Here is a 21,593-nt window from a genome sequence, read left to right as displayed (position 1 = left end):
GTGTGTACGTCAGAGGGATGAATCACTTTGAATGAGCCGACACACTCAATGTGTGCGCGCACTCCCCTGTACTGAACTGAGGTAGACAGTCAGTCTGGAGGAAAATCTCCAACTGAGACGGAGCGAAAAGCAGAGGAAGTGTGATGACTTGAACCACAGGAAGCTCCACTGGGCCAAACTCTGCTAATAACGGACCAATATTAACACAACTTATCACTGATGAGCAAATACAAACCTTCAGGCTACCGCTGCTCAGAGGGGAAAACTCAACATCTCAAGCTACAGTAAGTCACTTGAGGTGACGATCATTTAAAAGTTAACTTCAAAAGATGATTTATTTTAAACAGAATCAACGTATAAAGCTTATTAACTATAGTGTTGAAAGGGCATACAGGGGCAAGAAGTAGCCTGCAGCTTTTCTGTCTTATGTTGACTAATGTTGTCTGTTCATTCATTGTTATCTTCTATCTTAAGTTGTGTAAAGAGCCAGTGCAGAGTAAAATAAAATCAAATATGGCACAAATGCACCAATGGAACAAACAGATGCATATTTACTAAAGTGCAAAATTAAGTTACTCCTTATCGGCTGGAGTCTGTTTCCACTTCAACGAGAAGCAATTCTGAAGTTGAGCGAAAGCCAATGAGCATGGTGTTAATGTACAGAAAGAACAAGACAAAGAGTCTACAGCAATGCAGTGCTGTGAGGCTGTACTACATGGGAAATCTAGTCGCCCCAGTTGAGGGACACACAAGCTGGCTGTTTCTGGACTGATGTCTCTTGGACACAGGCTGGGAACTAATCACTGAGGGTGTCTGAGGCTGAAAGACTTGAAACACCCCGATGACCCCAGGTACTATCACTGATGATGTGTCCAAGTGCATCACTAGATGTATGTAACTATCACTATTACAGGTTAGCTTATCTCAGCCTTATCAATACTTGAATGAATCATTCACATTGGTGTTGGGCAGCTGTGAAGACTCAAATAAGTTTGTAAAGAGCTTTGACAGAAAAACACAGACAAAAATGAGGGGTCTCTAGTTTTTTTTTCAAGACTGTAAACATGTTTTATCTGAACTCTAACTGAACCCTTTGTTGCAACGGCATAATCAGGCAGTGTGGATACTAGAGGGTAAACCCAAGGAGACTCCTTTCAGGCTGAACATAACATCATATGAGGAAGTAACATCTGTGGACAATATGTTTTTTAAGCTTTAACTATAATAATGTATCCCAACCTCCTGTGTTTGCAACATCTGTCTTCTGCCTGCTAAACATCTGCTGTTCAGCATATAAATGTTGGGCAAAGTAGTAAAGAGTGTCTAGTGTCTGCTTTATATTCGCATGCATGGACTCTGGGGTGTGTTGAAATACAGTACAAACACACACATGGGTTTACATTAGTAGGAAATATAGTCCTTATTCTGAGATTGAGTAGTAAGAACATGCCAGCCTTATCCTATTTTGTCACACACACCCACACACACCAAAAAATAATGGGTAAAAAAAGGTCATATTATGATCATTCAGGATTTATTCCAGGAGAAACGAAACACAATCAGTTGCTCTGGCCTGTGTCTTCATGGTAACTCTGATATGTACACATGATTGTCGAAGGCATCTGATATACAAGCCCCATTAACAGAAAGTCATCATCATCATCATCATCATCATCACAGCACAATAAGTGCGGCAGGCAGTGTCCGCTCTCAGACATGAGGGTGTTGTCGGCGCGACAACGGTGCACAGGATGGGAGTTTGCTGTGGTCACATGCAGAGTAAATACAACATAGCCGGCTAACAGCAGGCTCCGGACGAGGACACCCACAGGGAGACACCAGGTCCCAAAGAGCAGCTTGTACAAAGTTTAAGCCCTACAAACAATTCTTAGAGGCAGAGCGGCTCTCATTAGTTGAGTTAGATCTTATGGACAGAGGAAAAGGACCATTTTTACCATTTGGCTAGAGGGAAGCACAGCACAGCACAGCTGCTAGCCTAGTAGTTTTGCATTAGATTTACTGATGCTAACTAAAATCCCGCAATTCTTTCAGTCCATAAGAGACAATGCTAATATTGTGACTAACGCATTTGGCAATAATTCATACAGAAACACTGACATATAAGTGAACGTGCTTCCTTGTGTAGTTAAAAGAAGTCTTATGCATACACTGTCAGATACAGATCTTAGCCAACACAGCAAATTCTTCTTTAAAATGAAGCATGAAATACACCACTAACTAACTAAAATAAATACCCACTAGCTACATGTACTTGACTTCCCTAGAAGTCGTTAGCAACAGGGTAGGCCTTTACCTTTATGGAAATAAAACAGTCAAGACAAAATACCCTAGAATTTAGCTATACAAGGGTCTCTAGCTACTTAGCCTGAATTTCCATCTAGCCATACAGAGCTTTTGCTAACTAAGTAAGCTAATGTCATGAGTGAATGAAAAAACAAAGGTCCTTGGTATTTATATTTCTGATTTTATTTTTTACCGACATTTTTGCCATGTTTGGCCATTACCCCCGGACAAGCGCTAGCTGTGAAGCAATTTAGGCTTTTGGCTCAGCGGCTCAGAATTGCAGATAACTTGTTGAACACTGGCCTTGAGACAACCAACTCATAGACAATTTGTTGCAAAAACACCTTTAAAACAAGTGCCACAAACACCCATAAGATACTTTTTGTATTATCACAATTTATGCCACATAAAAATGAGAAAATCTTTAGCCATACCAGTAAATAATTTTCAAGCCATATCATTGTTGTAGGCAGGGAATCAGTGGAAAGTCACACTAATAACAGCATTAGAGTAACTGATTGAATGGGGAACCATCTTGGAACCAGGTATGATTTCTGCCTCTTGAAACTGTTTGTAGAACTGAAACTCTAATCTGCTGAGTAAACTCGTCTTTTTTTGAACGCAGGCATCTCAACCTGTGTACGTCTTTACATACAGTAATACAGAGATACTAACATCATACAAGGGCATATAAGATTATGCGAACATGGTGAAGTTGACTTCTTGTAGCACTTTTTTGGACATGCTTGTGTTTTCATCTTTTGTGATGATGCACTTTGTTAAAAAAAGGTCAAAGGGGAAAAAGTGGACGAGAGCGGGTCGTAGCCGCCCCTAGTCCTGAACAGTGTGTTTCTGAGTCGGTCACAGCTTTGGATTTCTTCCTTTGTAATGGCAAAAACGTAAGCCTGAGTTCAGTAAATGATGCTTTCAGTTTTAGCTGGACTTAAACTGAAGTGGAGGTGGAACACTGACGGCATTAAACTGCACTATGTAGTTCTGCAAGTGGCAGTCACACAGTGCTGGACAGGATGCAAAAGCAAATTGCAGTAGGGAGTAAAGGGGATTGTAGCTTTTCTTTTTCTTTTTTTTTACATTAAACATTCCATAGAGAATACAATCAACTTCCCTCGACACACACTCATTCACTCTTACATGCCTGAACAGCAAAACATTTGTAAATATTATCTTGAAAATGATCATTCATATTCACAATATATTTACAGTAGCATCTTTAACATGGAACGATCAATTCAAACCTTTTTTTTTTTTTTTACAGCAGACATAAAACTACTGAGCAGCATTAACTTGAACCCTCTGCCTGCCTCATGATGCATTCGTAAACACAAACGTCCAGACTTAAGTGGACGACTTCACATTTAATTCAACATATTCTTACAGTCTTGGCTGACGATTCATCACCACCTTTTGTGCCAGAGAATAACCTGGTACACCACTTTTACAATGTAGCTCATTCAACAATAATAATCATCAACAGTTAAGTGATTGAAAATTTCTAAGGTTCAAAGAATTCAGTGCCTTGCACATATTTATTCCCAAAACTAAAATATCTACCTTCTTTTTTCTAACTATAGGTGCTGATGTTGTTTCCTTTCTGTCCTGATCCCTCTTCCAAGAAAAAAGCATTGACGGTACATTTAAAAAATGCATAGCAATCAATGGGTATGTATACATGGTTACAGTGAATAAATAGGTTAAGGTGGTCATAGGAATAAAGCCCTTACATGATTGAAACTTCCCATCAGTAACACATGGATAATTACATGGAATGACTATAGAGTGTGGTTAGTAGAGAAAAATGCAACACAAGTCCCCGCTGTAAAAAGTCAGAATTAATTTAGATTTCTGCAAGGTGACCTGTCATGCAGTAGGAGCCACATAGGTGTAGCTTTCCCTATGATTGCACATTTAAAATAACAAAATATTTCAGGCTAACAGGCCTTTTCGTAAACCTCTAACTACCAAAACGACTAAACTAAAACTATATTGTGACTGGATTAGTTGTAAGGTCAATGTGCATAAAGTAACTGCAGTGTTTTCAGTCAATACACTATGCCTTGAGTGCTTGAACAACAATGCAGCAGATCCGGTGTGTGTCTGTTTGGAGACCATACATATGAATGATTTGGTTTTGAAAGAATGTTCTATCCCTTAATGTGGCTGTGTGTTAGTGTTGTTTTTACATTCATTTAACACAGAAAGAAATTACAAATCAGTTTTGCCAAAACTTCTCATGCTCACTCACTCCCTAACCCCTGAGCAGGTCAATCTTAAATCTGTGGGAAAGATGGTTCCAGCAATTACTCTATATTCAAAGTAACTTTTAAGCATCTTCTTTTCTGGCTGTAACAGAATTTGCTTAAAATATTTACTTTTTTACTGAAAAATAGCAACAAATCTACTTAAAGGGTAAGTCAGGCTTTCTACTTTTTTCATTCTGTGAACAAATCCCAAGCAAAACCAATGATGAATGTATTAATCCATCGCTGAAAATAGTCCCCAACGAGTGCAGTTTTTACTTTACGTTTACTAAGAACTACAGTGCCCAGCTGTTTTAGCCTTTCAAAGAATTCCAACTATATATTTGAAACTTATGGTTTAAGATTTATGTCTCCACAGTAGGAGCAAATGGGCTTGGGGCTAAGCGCTAAAGATAGGTTAGGAAGGACGCAAAGTATTGAGGGGGACTGAAACATTGTTGGTTAAGAAACAGCGGGATAGAGCAGAAAATCCAAACTGGAACTGTCCTTGCAGAGCTTGCAAGAGATGCAGCTCTCGAAGAACATGACTGATTTGGACTGAATAGCACTCACAAATGTCTCATCATGGTTTGTTTTAGTCAACTTCAGTCCAAATAGGTGGAGCTTAATAAACACAAACGACACATAGAGCCAAAAGTGAATTCCAGAAAGCTTGGGTATGTGTTGATTTACTGACATTTTTACCGTTGACTTTCATCCAGCTGTGGTCTCACACTCTTCTGAAATGCCATACAGAAAAAAAACACAAACTATGAATAATTTGCACATACTTTTCAGCAACATTCTGTGCAGATAATAAAACAGGATAAATGCCAACAGATTAGGAAGGGATCAAAGGTCAATACATTTCTCTCCAGATTAATTTGCAGCTGGAGTTCAGCCCTTAGTTTTAGTCCACTTGTGTCTCGAACTGCTTCACATCTGACTAGTTCTAATTCAAAAAGAACCAAATTGTCTTTGTAGCTAGCACTAGTCTTTGGCTACAATTCACAATAAAGGGATGAGTAGAATTGCATCTGATAAAGACATGACAATCTGATATGTGTGAGTGAGCACCCGCCGTTGTACAGTTCTGCTCTCTGAGCTACGTCTAAAAGGCCATTACAACCAGTGGCACAATCTAAGCTCCTGTAGTCAAGTCAGAGTCTGAGTTCCATCAAGCACAAATCAAAACAAAGTCAGTCTGTCATTTTAAAGTTAAATTATGAGTTGAAAAGGAGCTCCAAGCTGTGGACTTCAGTCATCCCATCTGTTTTGAAATGAAATCTTTTAAAAGACTTGAAATTGACCAAAACTGAGCTGTTAAAAACCAAACCCTCAGAACGAAGTGGACAATGAGAGCCTTGTTGTTAACAAAATATTTTGGCTTTGCTGCTCGTAATCAAATCAATAGTTGACATTAGCCATTGTTAAGCCATTCTACTAATCACGAGAAACTACACAAACCAAGCTTTCAAATTGTTGGACACAATGACTGTCCACTGTCATGAAGGCAGGGATCACTAGATACAGCAAGGACTAACCTATACTCCATTATTACCCATCCAATTCCGTCAAGAAAAGAGCTCCGCTACTCTGTTTGGGGGTTGGGGATTGTGTTAATAAAACAGTATAGTGGAACAAGTTGTGCATGCTGCATAAGTCCAAAACAACTTGGAGCCCAAGTCTGAGTCTTCCAATATTCAAGTCACGAGTCACTACAACACTACAATGAGGACACAGCTAACATCATAAGCCCTGGATCATTTACTGCAATGCCACAACCCCTGGACCAAAAACACTGACAGAAAAACCTAAACCAGGACATCGGTTTTCGCCAGCTCACAGTGGAGCTGCAGTTTTCCCTGAGCACTTCTCAACTGGGTGCAGCTTGACAATGCAAAAAAGTGAGATCATGGCTTCTTTAGAGGGGGAGGGAACAGCAGCAGGACAGCTTCTCCATCTTGGATTTTGTCTCCACACGGGCCACATACTCTGAGGACCCATGTGGGGGGCAGTTAAATATCTCAGGGACGTTATGTAATCTTGAAACTGTACTGCGCTGTTTGCGGCCCCTTAGTTTGGGAAATCAAAGCTATCAAATATCAAGCTATCATCTATTCTCAACTGGAGGCAGTTTTCCACTATATGCCTCTACGCTATCCTGAACCTGCTGCATGTTTCATAGTAACCTGTAGGTGTGTCCCTTAAAGGTTGATTGTTATAAAAGTCTCATAAAGTAAGAAAATAACAAACAAATCAGAATCTTTCAGGCAATAACCAAGTTGTACAATGCTCTGACATCCACTCTTTGTTTTTTTTATATAAAGGTTTACAATCTCTACTCTCTGATAAACATAAGTGGATGGTGGCTAATCTGTGTCTGAGAACATATCTGACCCTCTCTGTGCAAAATACATAAAGCGCTTACTCATGTTTCCACATCTCAACAGTCATGTGGTACTTTTAAAGCACTTCATAAAGCACAAACAAACACAAAAGAACCCATATGGACATATAAAATGTCTTAAAGGTGCTATATGTAGCGTTTAACATGAATAAATCATTGTCACATTAGTTTGCTACATTAGTAAAATTAGTGTAAACACATCAGGTCCTCAGTAAGATGGCCTATCAGCCTCTACTCTGAATTTGGATGTAAATCTGTCGGACTTCTTTATGGCACGTAACAGGAAGAGAGTGCTGTTCTTCCAGAGCAAACCAAGTCAAAGCCAATCAGATTTTGGTGATGATGGAAAAAAGAAGAAACAAGCTGTTGTGGGAAATGGGGTCTTAATGTAGAGAAATGCTTTACAATGCACAATAAATAGCTATAAATTAGCGTGAGGTAGAGGCGACCAATTGTCTTAACCATGGTCTTATTTTATTACAGTAATTATACCAAAGTAGCACTATCAATTTGACAATGACATGCCTTCTTTTAAAAGTTACACATACCAGCTTTAAAATTAACAGCAATAATAAAAGAATCAAACAATCCAGTTGCCAACAGTCAAACCTAATTTGGAAAAAGCTAAATAAAGTGACGCAGGAAAGACCAGATTCAAGAGGGAAGTTGATGTTGACTGACATTGAATAATACGATACCATCGGCCCCACCATGAACCACCAATTACTGATCAAGCTCACAGCAGTTGACACTCCTTTATCATTAAATGGCAACCAACTACAGCCGACCATACAAACATCCTCAATGAGTCAGTGGCCGTGCTGTTGCTGTTGCAGGAGGAATACTATGCGGCGTCCTGGTGGGTGGGTGGTGGTCGTACAGTATGGCGCTGCGTGGCTTGAATCGGTGGGGTGGCGGTAAAGTCCTCTGCTCTCCCGAGAGCAGGGCGGGGAACTGGCTGGGGGGAACATCCAAGTGGAAATGCAGTGAGGAGAGGGAGGAAAGAAGAAGAGGGGGGGGTCCTCTTTCTCGCCTGTCGTCCTCTGTCTCTCTGCCTCACAGCGCTGTGGCCTCCCAGCTGGTTCCCCGCGGGACCTGGCGTCACTTGGTCTCTGTAAGCACTGGGGCGGGAACTGCTGAGGGATGTGGCCTGTTCAGCTCTGCCCCTGCGCCGGGAGAAGAAGCTGCAGATGCCAGACTGCAGGGTGTGACCGGTCCAGTTACACCTGAGAGGGAAGAGTCAGCAGATGGATCAGCAGCATATTTTTTCTATATTTACTGTAGCTGTGCCTTACATTCGTGCACACCATATGTGCAATTTATAATGACAACAGTGGAAGATCTTAATTTCTGAAACAATGGGTGCTGGATTTCAGACAAAACAAGGGTTCACATTTCTGGCCAATGACCACTGATTTTGCCAGCTAAAACAAAAACTTTCCCAACAACAACAACAACAACAGATTACTAAGGAGGCTTCATGGGTTGGTTAAAAAGGCTGTCTCTTGACTGACTTTATAAACTTTCAAGTTGACTCACTTTAAAACGTGAATCTTGGAAAGGAGTTTAAAATACGCCCTTGATGGCTACATACATGACATCATGCTAAAAGACCAAGACTTTAGGTAACAGGTCCCAGGCACAAAGTTAAGAAAAAGTGTAGAAGACATAGAAACAGCACTGAATATGAGCAGTAGTGTTTCACCCACTGGCATCGCCTGTGATCAAAAATATTAATAATAATTGACCTTGTTTGCAGTTCTACAGTTTTTGGTGGTCTATTTAGACAATGCTTTTTGGGCTGCAGGGGAATTTTTCACTGGATACTGTGATTGGCCACTGGGCAAAATTGGAAGCAAGGCGAAGCTGTATCTATTCCATGGTCCTAGTGTTGCAAGTATGAGAAGACAAAACGTACAATTAGACTGTTATTTCCTTCTAACCTTACCCAGATTTGCTGCTTATCTTACATACTTGGACAAGCAAGAGGTTCGATTTAGATTTACGTTTAATGTTACAAGAGAAAAGGCCTTTAGGCTGAGGGCTAACCAATGTGAATGCAATGCTATTTCGCATAATGAGTTTGTAAACTCCCCTAAATCCCACAAAGCACGACAGAGCTGCTAATGTTAACCTACACGCAATCAGGATCGACTCCCACTCAATAACGTAGATTTAGTAAGTAGTAAGCTAGTTACCCCTAAAAAGACACCACCCTCCGAAGTCTTTATGTGCATATAGAGTATCAGTCTGTGCCATGCACACCATTTGGGCTTGTGGGAAAATCCAGGTGTCAGGACTGCTGTGCTTAGTTGCAGTTTCTCATCAAGGTTTGGATAATCATTGTTTGAGAGAGAAGTTTAGCGAATGATCAGTGCTTGAATTTTTTTAATATACATATGTTCTCTTTGCTTCCTGGTGCTACTGATACAAATGACTCATACTCACATTCCTTGCGAGGAGCTGCTATGTTGTTGTCTATGGAAGAGCTTTTGCTGGCAGCCGTGTTGGTGCTCTGGCTCTGTGCCGCCTGGCCAGCGTTTTGGCTCTGAGCTGGCTGGTTCTGGCCAGCCTGGCTCTGGGCAGGCTTCTGCATCTGGCTCGGCCTGGTCAGTGGGTTGGAAGCGTCTATGCTGCTCCCCATGCTGCTGCCAAGCTGAAGCCGCCTCATGTGTCGAACCACGGCGGTGGCATTGAATGCTTGCTGGAGTGAGAAAGGAAATAGGAAATAAACAGAAACAGAGAGCTCTCACTTTGCCTCAGTTTCTGCATATCATAAAAGCTGTTGGGATTAAAATGCCAGTGAAACAGCAATTAAGTAGCATCTTATTTATTTTATAAGGAGCAAAACTGTTCAAATATCTGTGATGGTTTTATTCAGTGAAGTTTTTATTTCTATCTATTGGCTTGGAATGAGGTCGCTGCACTATCAGCGTACTGTTTAACAAGTACAAGTTGGATTATATTCGGGATTTTCAATCCATTGAAAATATCAAAAAAGTGTTTTTTCATTTCATAGTAGCTTTGAAGATGCAGACCAGAATCTGCTTTCAATGAACTGGCACTATTGCCAAAAAAAAATGCCACGATTTGGTCTGCTGTTGCAGTTTATCTTCCATTAAAAACATCTGAGGTTCAAATATGACATGAGCTGTATGTACTATTCCCACCCAGGGCTGAAAATGACAGTTTGAGGAGCGTCTTCAACAAAGTGGAATTTATTTCAAGTCTGGAGATTACTCTCTTCTTCTTCTGAGAGCTTCAGGAGAAAAGTGAATGATGAAGTGTTGTGGTTATGGGTTTTGTTGGTTTATGTCCTGTTTTATTTTGTAAGTGTCCACCTCTCGTGTCTTGTTGTACTGTATGTCCTGTCTGTGTCCTCCCTGTAGATTTCCTTATTCGTGTCACCTGTGTGTTATTACCTGGCCCTACCTTGTGTATTTATAGTTTGTGAATCACCCTGGTCTTTTTCGGATTGCGTCCGAGCCCGTTTCCTGTTTTCTTCTGTCTTCCACTTCTTTTCGGATATTCGGATATGTTTGCATCCGTTTCAGTTTCATTTGGACTGTGGATTGGATATTGTTGTGGATTTACAATCATTTGATTTCTGTGGATTCTTTTGTGCCCATTTTATTTTCAATAAAACACTATTTGCTGCATCTGCTCTGTCTTAGTGTGTAATTGGGCCCAATTTCTGTTCTGTGTGTTCACGCTTTGGCTTAACATAACATGAATGTTAACTCCTGACCATATGGTGAGCCAGGTTTTTACAAGAGAGTGATTCATCTTCTAAACACTGGAGTAATACAAAAGTTCCTGCAATAGAGGCAAAACCACAAAGAATAAACTGCGGCAAACAACATTTACCCTCCATTTGCTCTTGGCGAAGTTCTTTCTGATCTGCCGGCTGACTGACTCATGGATGTTCTTGCAGAGTGCCGTATCCCCAGCGATCCTGACACACACACACACACACACACACACACACACACACACACACAAATTATCTGACTGTACATCGATATCTATTGATTATTTATTTAATGCCCTTTTTTGCCTGTGTATGACATTCTGTGTTTCTCACCAGGGGTGTCTGAGTGCCTGGTCGCAGGTGAAACGTTTGGCTGGATCTTTTTCCATCAGACTGCTGATGAAATCTTTGGCTGGGAGAAAAAAAAACAACAATAAAAAGGCCAAAAAATGTCAATGACCGTAGACACACAAAGACCATACCAACTATAAACAGCATTTTGAAACAATTAGTGGGTCAATCTTCCTAAAAACAGAAATTTGTGACACAAATAACACTAATCTTTGACATTTCAGTCAGTTTGAATTGCTTTTTGGTGCCGTCTAAAAAACATAATCTGGTATCTGTAAAACATAATCACTCCAAAAAAACATCACTAAGAGTCTTCAGTCAAGTCATTAAGATTCATCCTTTGGGAATCATGAAAGTCTGTATAAAATGTCATGCCAATCCATCCGATTCTTGTTGAGATATTTAAGTTTGGACCAAAGGTGTGGGTCACACATTCAAGCCCCTAGCATGGCACACACACACACACACACACACACACACGACTGGCGTCCACTAAGTTTGTTTTACTGCCACACACTCCCAAATACATTCATTCCAGGCAGATGATGTCAGAAGCTGTGATGGAGAGGTGGTGTGTGGTCCATATGTGCCACATGGTGGACAGAGGGGGAGGAGGAAGGCATAGGCTCACCTGAGTCCGATATGTCGTCCCAGTACGGCGCGTCAAACTCGTAGTCGGCTTTCAGGATCTGTTCAAACAGCTTGGAGTCGTTTTCATCGTAGAACGGAGGGTAACCACACAGCCTGTGGATAAGAGGTGTACTCAGTCAACCATTCGCTCTGTGATTCACTTACTAATGCATGTCATGCATTTATTGCTAATTTTTTCAATCATTTAGTCTATTCCTCATTCATTCATTTCATACATCATTCAAGTTAGTCATTTGTTCATTTGAACTTGGGCAGTCAATTATTAATTCATTCACTTATTTATTAAATTCTGGATGAAACTTTTAGTTGGTAAACGGATTTGTCCATCCACAGAAAAATAAACAGTTAATTGATGTTGACGATTAAGTAAAATTCTAACACTCACTGTTCTCAAAAGGTGTGGGTTTGTCACTTTTCACAGTTTTATATCACTGTAGATTGAATTTCTTTGGCTTTTGAACTTTTGGCTGGACAAAACAAGTTATTTTAAGTTGTTAACTCTGACTCTGGGAAGTTGTGATGGGCATTTTTTTGCCATTTTCTAATTCCAACAATTAGAAGAAATTGACAGATTCATTAATAATTCAAAATGAAAACGATAGCTGCAGCCCTACATTGATTTATTCATTCTGATGACTGACCAGCTCGTTGATACAGGTGGCTCCAAAGTTTTATGAACACCAACAGCTGCGGATAAGGTCTGGGCAATACTTCCCAATATTATTTTAGATTGACTTTCGGTATAATCTTAACGTGACAATATGATCATCCTGTGATATCATTTCTCAAAAATTTGTCTGAACTGATGATTCCAAACAAACTGTTACTATAAACTATAAACTCTGTTGCACTAAACAATTAGATTTCTTCAATTATGCATATTCTCTTACTGATTTACATCAATATCAGGCAGATATTCTTCCGTTAATTTCAAGCATAAAGCCTAGGCCTGATTGGGATGTAAGTGTAAGTGTGGAAATGGTGTCTTGCCTGTATTTGTGCCAGGGGACAAAGTGATGTTGGTCACAGAGGTGGCTAATGTACAGTGGATAGAAAAAGTCTACACACCTGTTAAAATGCCAGGTTCTTATGATGTAAAATAATGAGACAAAGATAAATCATGTCAGAACTTTTTCCACCTTTAATGTGACCTATAATGTGAACAATAAAAATTCAATAAAAAACAAACTTAATTAAAAATAAAAACAATAACCTGGTTGCATAAGCGTGCACACCCTCTTATAACTGGGGATGTGGCTGTGTTCAGAATTAACCAATCACATTCAAACTCTGGTTAACTAGAAGTCATTACACGCCTGCCATCATTTAAAGTGACTCTGATTAATCACAAATGAAGTTCAGCTGTACTAGTAGGATTTTCCTGATATTTTCTTAGTTCCATCTCCGAGCAAAAGCCATGGTCCGCAGAGAGCTTTCAAAGCATCAGAAAGATCTCATTGTTGAAAGACATAAGTCAGGAGACGGGTACAAAAGAATTTCCAAAGCAGAGTCATCATCAAGTGGAGAAAATATGGCACAACTGTGACCAAGAACTGGACGTCCCTCCAAAATTGATGAAAAACTGGTCAGGGAGGCTTCCAAGAGGCCTACAGCAACATTAAAGGAACTGCAGGAATTTCTGGCAAGTACTGGCTGTGCGGTACATGTGACAACTTTCTCCTGTATTCTTCATATGAATGGGCTATGGGGTAGGGTGGCAAGACGGAAGCCTTTTCTTACAAAGAAAAACATCCAAGCACAGCTGAAGTTTGCAAAAACAAACATCAAGTCCCCCAAAAGCATGTGGGAAAATGTGTTATGGTCTGATGAAACCAAGGTAGAACTGTTTGGCCATAATTCCAAAAGGTATGTTTGACGCAAAAACAACTTTACACATCAACCAAGGAACAGCATACCCACAGTGAAGCATGGTGGTGGCAGCATCATGCTTTGGGGCTGTTTTTCTTCAGCTGGAACCGGGGCCTTAGTCAGGGTGGAGGGAATTATGAACAATTTCAAATACCAGGCAGTTTTGGCACAAAACCTTCAGGCGTCCGTTAGAAAGATGAAGATGAAGAGGAAGTTCACCTTTCAGCACAACAACGACCCAAAGCACACATCCAAATCCACAAAAGCATGGCTTCACCAGGAGAAGATTAATGCTTTGGAATGGCCCAGCCAGAGCCCAGATCTGAATCCAATTGAACATCTGTGGGGTGATCTGAAGAGGGCTGTGCACAGGCGATGTCCTCGCAATCTGACAGATTTGGAGCGCTTTTGCAAAGATGCAAGATGTGCCATGCTAATAGACTCCTACCCAAAAAAACTAACTGCTGTAATAAAATCAAAAGGTGCTTCAACAAAGTATTAGTCTAAGGGTGTGCACACTTATGCAACCAGGTTATTTGAGGGGTTTTATTTTTCATTTTTCCCCCTCAAAGATTTCAATTTGTTTTTCAATTGAATTGTTCACATTATAGGTCACATTTAAGGTGGAAAAAGTTCTGACATGATTTATCTTTGTCTCATTATTTTACATCATCCAGTTTTAAACAAAAACTGTCAGAGGTTTTAAACACATCTTGCACCTGTGACATTTAGTCAAATTATGATATGTTTAAATTTCATTGTGCTTTTATGTCTTTTTATCTGATACTTTGTTGTAAATAATTTAATAATACTGTTACTTTTATGAATAATGCTGCTGTGCTGTACATGTAATGCCTTGTTTGCACCTTGCACTGTGTGCTGTTTCACATCTTGGCCAGGACATCCTTGTAAAAGAGATTAAAAATCTCAATGGATTTCTTTCCTGGTAAAATAAAGGTTAAATTAAAAAATCATAAGAACCTGGGATTTTGTGTGTAGACTTTCTATCCACTGTAACAGTCCCTTTACTCCTAGTCTTGGCAGGAGTTGGCTGTTAAATAAGGTTAACGTGAGATTACTGGTTCAGTGTTTGTGAACACAAATTAACTGAAACTCTGGTCTGATTCGCCACAATAAGCCAAGTGAACCAACTGCAGAGTTACTACTCAACCAAAACCCGTCTTCACCTCATTACTGAGGTTCTGGATGCACCAAGAGCTTTTCATAAAAACTCATTAAAATGCCGTTCCCCATCGATACACACACACACACACACACACACACACACACACACACACACACACAAAAAGGAGTAAAAGAAAAACAACGGAAAGAAAGATTCTGCCTGCCATGAGAAAGGCTTTTCATTTGTTTTTCTGGTTGTTCATTTGGTTAAAGACACGCCCGTTACTCAGCTAACCATCCACTCCATCAAACACACACACACACACACACACACACACACACACCACAAACACAAAATCCCAGGTGATTATCATGGCTGATTACCTGATGTGATCTTTCCACCTGAGCAGCAGCTAAAAGCTAACAAGGTCTGAATCCCAACGCTAATTGTGCTAATTGCCAGCAGGGAGTCTCTCTCTCTCGCTCTCCCCTTACCCTTTCTCCACTGAGATAGAAGCTGTACCAAAAACTTTTATAGAAAAAGCTTAATTTGACATGTGGTTTACAGACATAAAGAAATGCACACACTGTGACACATACAAACACACACACACACACACACACACACACACACAGTGTGTGGGGTGGGGGGGTGGTTTGGGGGGAGACCTTGACCTCACAGTCACATCACAGATCCGTTAGGCACACAAATGTTTGTGCTTTCCTCTCTGTCACCTTGCACACTCCCACTGTATCCCATTAACCTGCTGCTGACCTCTGACCTGACCTCACGCTCAAGATAATAAATGTCTCCATCAGGCGGGGCACACACACACACACACACACACACACACACACACGTGCGCACACATAAAATGGAGGTGTAGATGAAGAAACACACACACGGCTGTGGCTCAGGAGGTAGAGCGGGTTGGCCGTTAATCGGAAGGTCGGCGGTTCAATGCCTGGCTCCCCCTGGTTGCGTGTCGAAGTGTCCTTGGGCAAGATACTGAACCCCGAATTGCCCCTGGCGGCTATTCCGCCAGTGTACGAATGAGTGTGAATGTTAGTTTCCGTTTGAGCACTTAGGCTCAGTGTATGAATGTGTGTGAATGGTGAATGCAGATGTAGTGTAAAAGCGCTTTGAGTGGTCGAAAAGACTAGAAAGGCGCTATACAAGTACGGAGCATTTACAAGTACGGAGCATTTACACACCTTAAAACAACTAAAGTGGTGGCTTCGGGCATCAACAGTACAGTACACACAGTGGTCATGGTCATGCTCACACGCACACGGGGAAACAAAAAGATGTGACACACTCTGAAACAAATCATTAGAATAAGCACAAAAGATACTGTAGTTTTTACTGTTCTCATACACGCAAACATGTACACACACACACACACACACACACACACAGACACACACTTTGTGGTGGTGATAGGTGGGGGAGGACAAAAAAAAAGCAGAGAAAAAGAAGTGTAGCCTGCAGCTCCATGTCTATACAAGGCCATTCAGCAAAGCTCCATCTGGCTCAAATGATGGCACACAAGAGACATAAACACACACACAAGTTTCGCCCCAGTGCAGAGCTGTGCTATATAACCTTTGAGGGCATTAAGCTCCATGCACACATTAGCATTAGCTAACCTTCATTGCATTTGCTAGTGCATGGCAACCCAGTGCTGACTAGCATAATGGAAAGAATGTAAGGTGGTTTAAATGTAATTTATGAGTTTGTAATACATCACAACTCAGCCAGTGGTTTTGTGTGTGTGTGTGTACAAGCTTAGCTAGTGGTGAGTCATTCTGTGTCATATGTGTGTCTGACTCTTATTTTCCATTGATGTTGCACTGTTACAGATTCCTACGTGAAGAATAAGACAGTCTAAGCAGAAGCGTTTCCAAATTGATTGGATGGAGATAAGTACTGTAAGTCTTAAGTCTATGGAGTGAAAATATTATTTACCCTCTTTTTATAAGATTTTAAAATGTTTTGTGAGGTAAAAATGTACACTTGTAGTTACATATCTACAATTTCTGCACACAAATTCACACACCTTCCACTCTGAGTTCCTGCATTTGTCAGTTTCCTTCTGTGGATACAAACCCTCTCACACACTGCTCTTTGTTGCAGAGTTTTCCCGTGGGTAGGGGGGCGAAAAATCCATGTATATTGACCAAACACATAGGAAATCACTTTTCCTATAGCCAGTCAGCAAGTAAGAGATGCTAGCGAGGACTAATTAAAAAGCCTTTTATTTTCTGACAGTTTTTTCACCTTTATTACTGCTGCGGTAAGGACTTCAGCCATTGTATGGTACACATGCTCAATCAGGTGAGACATTGTAGATCCAAACGACACAGCACAAGTCTTGTGTTTGTGAAACAAAGCAGTGTGTATTTGAGAATATACTTTTAAGCATGTGGATTTTTTTAGAATTTTCCTATTTGGATTGGCAGTCAAACCTCCTTTACTCTAGTGCTCAACACCGGAGCCCCTATATAAATATTATAGGAATACTACAGGCAGAAGTGTGTCTCTATAATCCTCTCACTTTTCGGCGACTCCATGTTGCTACTTATCACTTTGATCATGAAGGTGACTACTCTAAAGAGTATATAGTGTTAAAGAATATTCTCAGGTGTCTTATGATGTAACAGGGAAAGGTAAGACAGGTCTAACTTAGGGACATTAGCTGACCCCACACTTCACTGACACTGGCTCTATTTTTTCTCTCATGTAACTGTCCTTTTTAGGGAGGCGACAGTTAGCCTGATAAGGTAGAGACATTAGCTCAGGTGTCAGGCTAGCAGATATCAGTGTTATCTGGGAATCTTACAAGGTTGAGTCTTACAATAATGTTTACAAGAACTCACTGGCCCCACAGATTAGAGAACAACTCATGGATAGAATAGATTCCAATATGACAAAGCATTGGAGTCTAAACATCAGATAGATTAGTTTTTCTAGGTTAAGGCCAGCTAAAGATGACCTAAGAGGGAAACCTACAGGCACTAGGGGGAAGACAGAAACATAAAAGGGACCAAAAGATGTAATCCTTAAGATTTGGTGTTGGCATTTGACGTGTTCAAATCTTGTATGCTGGCACTATCTCCTCAGCCGGGCGCAATAAACCATGCTATGTTTAATCTTCATCAGTCTTAGAAACCTGGCTCACAATATTTCTTCAAAATATCGGCTACAATACATAATAGAATTGAGCATTTATAGTATATCGTTTAGAGAATATTATAGATGCAAGATGAAACTGATACAAGGGCGGGATTGAGAAAAAAAAAAAAAAAAAAAAGGTGCAATAAAAATCCGTCTACTACTTCAGCACCACGGACAGTGCCATGGATTTATTAATACACAGCACAGTTTGGCTACTGATGTTTCAGAGCCATGGTCAGGGCCAACAAACCTCAGTCAGATAAAGTGAGTAAAATAATTATCATTAATTATGTCCATGTCGGAGGTAGATGTGATATGCAGGTACACATGCATATATACATGCATACATGTACAAATGTACACAGTGTGATGGAGCATAGTGCAAAGGATGCTGGAATAAATAAGTAAGTATTTTGTGCAAGTGTTATGAACTTGAGGTAGGTGCCTGCAATTGGTCTGACACCGTGAGTGATGGATAGTGGGAAGAAACTGTTCCTGAGTCTGTTGGTTTTGGCGTACAGTGCTCTATAGCGCCTACCAGAGGGGAGAAGCTGGAATAGGTTGTGTCCGGGGTGAGATGAATCTGCAGTGATGTTTCCTGCCCGTTTCCTGACTCTGAAAATGTATAAGTCCTGAATGGAGGGCAGGTTGGCAACGATGATCTTTTCTGCAGTCCTGACTGTCCGTTGTAGTCTGTCCCTGTCCTTTTTGGTGGCAGATGTTCGACGGAATAGACTGGATGATGGCTGTGTAAAAGTGGATCAGCAGCTCCTTGGGCAGGTTGAGCTTCTTGAGCTGGCGTAGGCAGTACATCCTCTGCTGGGCCTTCTTGATGATGGTGTCAGTGTTGGGATATGGTGGAACCCAGAAACCTGAGGGTTTCCACAGCAGACACAGGGCTGTTGAGTATGGTGATTAGGGGGGCTCCTCCTGAAGTCCACAGTCATCTCCACAGTTTTAAGCGTGTTAAGCTCCAGGTTGTTCTAACCGCACCAGAGAGCCAGCTGATCAACCTCCCGTCTGTAGGCCGACGACCGTTGTGTCGTCAGCGAACTTCAGGAGTTTGACAGATGGGTTTCCTGAGGTGCAGTTGTTGGTGTAGAGGGAGACGAGCAGTGGGGAGAGCACACACCCCTGGGGGGCGCCAGTGCTAATAGTCCGGGTGCTGGATGTGATGTTTCCCAGCCTCACCTGCTGACTCCTGTCACTCAGGAAGTCTGTGATTCACTGACAGGTGGAGGCTGGCACAGTGAGCTGGGTGAGTTTGGTGCTGAGGATGTCCGGGATGGTGTCGAACATTGAGCTGAAGTCCACAAATAGGATCCTTGCATATGTCCCTGGACAGTCGAGGTGTTGCAGGATGTAATGCAGTCTCAAGTTGACTGCATCATCACCTGTTATCCCTGTATGCAAACTGCAGGGGGTCCAGCAAGGGGCCTGTAATGTTCTCCAGTCTTTCAAAGGACTTCATGACTATAGATGTCAGGGCGACAGGCCTGTAGTCATTTAATCCAGAGATTAAATGACTACAGGCCTGTCGCCCTGACATCTGTATTTTATATATAAGTATATATTTTTTCACTTCACAAAACCTTAATTACATTTTTAAATCTTGTAAAACACAGGTAAATAATATTTTCTTTATTTTCACTCCATAAGCTTTCATCAGAATATTGCTCTTGCACGTATGTCAAGAGCTGACATGTTTTTAACGGAAGCAAGCGAGCAATGTGGTGAGTAGACACGTTACTACACTACACATCTTCAGAGCAATAGCGCTGTGTCCAAAATCACTCCCCATTTACTATGCAGTGCGCCATATTTACTGTCTGCCATTTTATTTGCGAGTCTGAAATCTGTAGTGAAATTTATGCTTTACATAGCGCGCAAACTAAATCCCATGATGGTATGAAAAAAGTATCCATGGCATGTACACGACTTCCTGATAACAATCCCACAATGCAGAACATTACATTACAGACTGTAGTTAGTGAGAATTACAGTCATGCCACACTACAAGTGTCCACAATTAAATTTTTTTGCTCACTATTGATTAAATCAGTGCTTGTCTATTACATAACAAGTAGTGAAAAAGTACGGAGTGATGTCATACATAGCATTCTGACATGTAGGACACACAGTAGGAAATCATATATGTGCAGATAATAAAATCAATGATTGTTGTAATTGTAGACTTATAGCTGCTTCAGTTGTTCATGCTGACTCACTGTCACAAAGTAGTATTTATAAGGAACAACCACACAGGTTTTTCCACTTTTTCATTATTGTAACACAACTTTTGTGATAATAAATGACATCAAATGCAATTTGCATTTTATGACATGCTGTATTAATGGGGTATTAATGTATTAAGAAACTGACAGAGAAGAAGAGTTGGTACTTACAGGATGTAGGCGATCACTCCAATGGACCAGCAGTCCACTGCCTTACTGTATGGCTTCTGGGCAAGAACCTCTGGGGCTGAAAGTGAAATACAAACCTGGTTAGCCTTGCTTACTTGTTTTTGCTATGTGGAACTCCATTTTGCAGTAGCTGGGAGTTTGTTTAACTAAGCTTAAATCTGCATTGTGTTTATAGCAGCGTTTTTACTTTCTTGTCTGCTTGAGGTGCAGTTAAAACTGCTGTCCGGCTTTTAAACGAAAATGTAGCTGTTTTATGAGGCTGAGAAAATATGTCTGTCCAAATTAAAATCACATGTCACTTGGGTTAACGGTGGGAAATTTTCTGCAGGAGGTACAGGCTCTCACGGCTGCAAATAGTTGTACCTGGCACGACAAAGACCCATAACTATCTAACCTAAAGCCAGGATGGACCCAGAACAAAAATCCAAACAAAGCAATGATGTTATGATGTAGCGGTTAAATCTTTTTCTTGAAAGACTTTTAGTTTTCCTATAGTTCAACATAAAGCTAACTGCTATTTTGTAAAATCAGCCTTGCTTCTAAATGTTTCCCTGCTCTGCAGTTATCATATAATACTGGTGTTTAAGCCAGACCGGCCCAGCCTGACCTTCCTGTGCAGCTCATTACCGAGCCTCGGACAGAGCAAATTACTGACTACATTGAGCTCACCATAACATCACCTCACACATACACGCACACACTCAAGGCTGGATCAAAATAGACTTGGCACGCGTACGTACACACATAGCAAGATATGAAAAAATACCACTCATATCTGGGTCAAAATATAAACTTTGCACGCATGTGCTGAATGAGTGCTTAGCTTTGTTTATAGGTCTATCCTGACTCACTGTGAAGGTGTGTGTGTGTGTTCTTGCTTTTCTGGATTCAGAATTAGGACATTTTTACACACTGAGGTCATTGTACATGGTGCTCACTACTTGAAAAAGTGAGTTTAGGGTCAATTATACTGAAAGAGAGTAAATGTATAAAATATGGTAGTAATCTGATTTTTTACAAATTTTCTGTTGCTGTGCTGTCATTGCTTTGGAATTTCTACAAATCACCTATCAAACACTGTGTAGGACCTCTCCATCTTTGGACTTTTTGCTGATGAGGTTTGAGTCTCTTTTTTGGTTCTTTTTAGCTGTTTTCAAACAAGTGTTGTGCTGCAATTTGTGTCTCATTAACATGAGCTTTAAGAGAGTTTGTCTCAATTTGTTGTGGAAGAAAACAACAAAATCAGGCCAAAGGTACTGTGTGTGTCTATCTT

The 21,593-nt window shown here is 40.7% G+C and overlaps 1 protein-coding gene across 1 annotated transcript in view; it reads right to left on the bottom strand.

The window, feature by feature from the left end:
* Window positions 1-1,522: 1,522 nt before the first annotated feature.
* camk1da (calcium/calmodulin-dependent protein kinase 1Da) overlaps window positions 1,523-21,593 on the bottom strand; it is a 79,060-nt gene continuing 58,989 nt past the window's right edge. The window contains exons 6-11 of the mRNA XM_038738528.1: window positions 20,303-20,378; window positions 11,706-11,818; window positions 11,057-11,135; window positions 10,840-10,927; window positions 9,421-9,676; window positions 1,523-8,198 (exon numbers count right to left, since the gene is read on the bottom strand). Of these exons, the coding sequence (XP_038594456.1) occupies window positions 8,074-8,198; window positions 9,421-9,676; window positions 10,840-10,927; window positions 11,057-11,135; window positions 11,706-11,818; window positions 20,303-20,378 (737 nt within the window). The 3' untranslated portion in view covers window positions 1,523-8,073. The remainder of the gene's footprint in view (window positions 8,199-9,420; window positions 9,677-10,839; window positions 10,928-11,056; window positions 11,136-11,705; window positions 11,819-20,302; window positions 20,379-21,593) is intronic.

Source organism: Micropterus salmoides, unplaced genomic scaffold, assembly GCF_014851395.1.
Source record: "Micropterus salmoides isolate LMB-PRFRI ecotype aquatic unplaced genomic scaffold, ASM1485139v1 Ms_hic_scaffold_23, whole genome shotgun sequence".
NCBI classification, from domain to species: Eukaryota; Metazoa; Chordata; class Actinopteri; order Centrarchiformes; family Centrarchidae; genus Micropterus; species Micropterus salmoides.
This window is presented reverse-complemented; position numbering and strand designations above follow the sequence as displayed.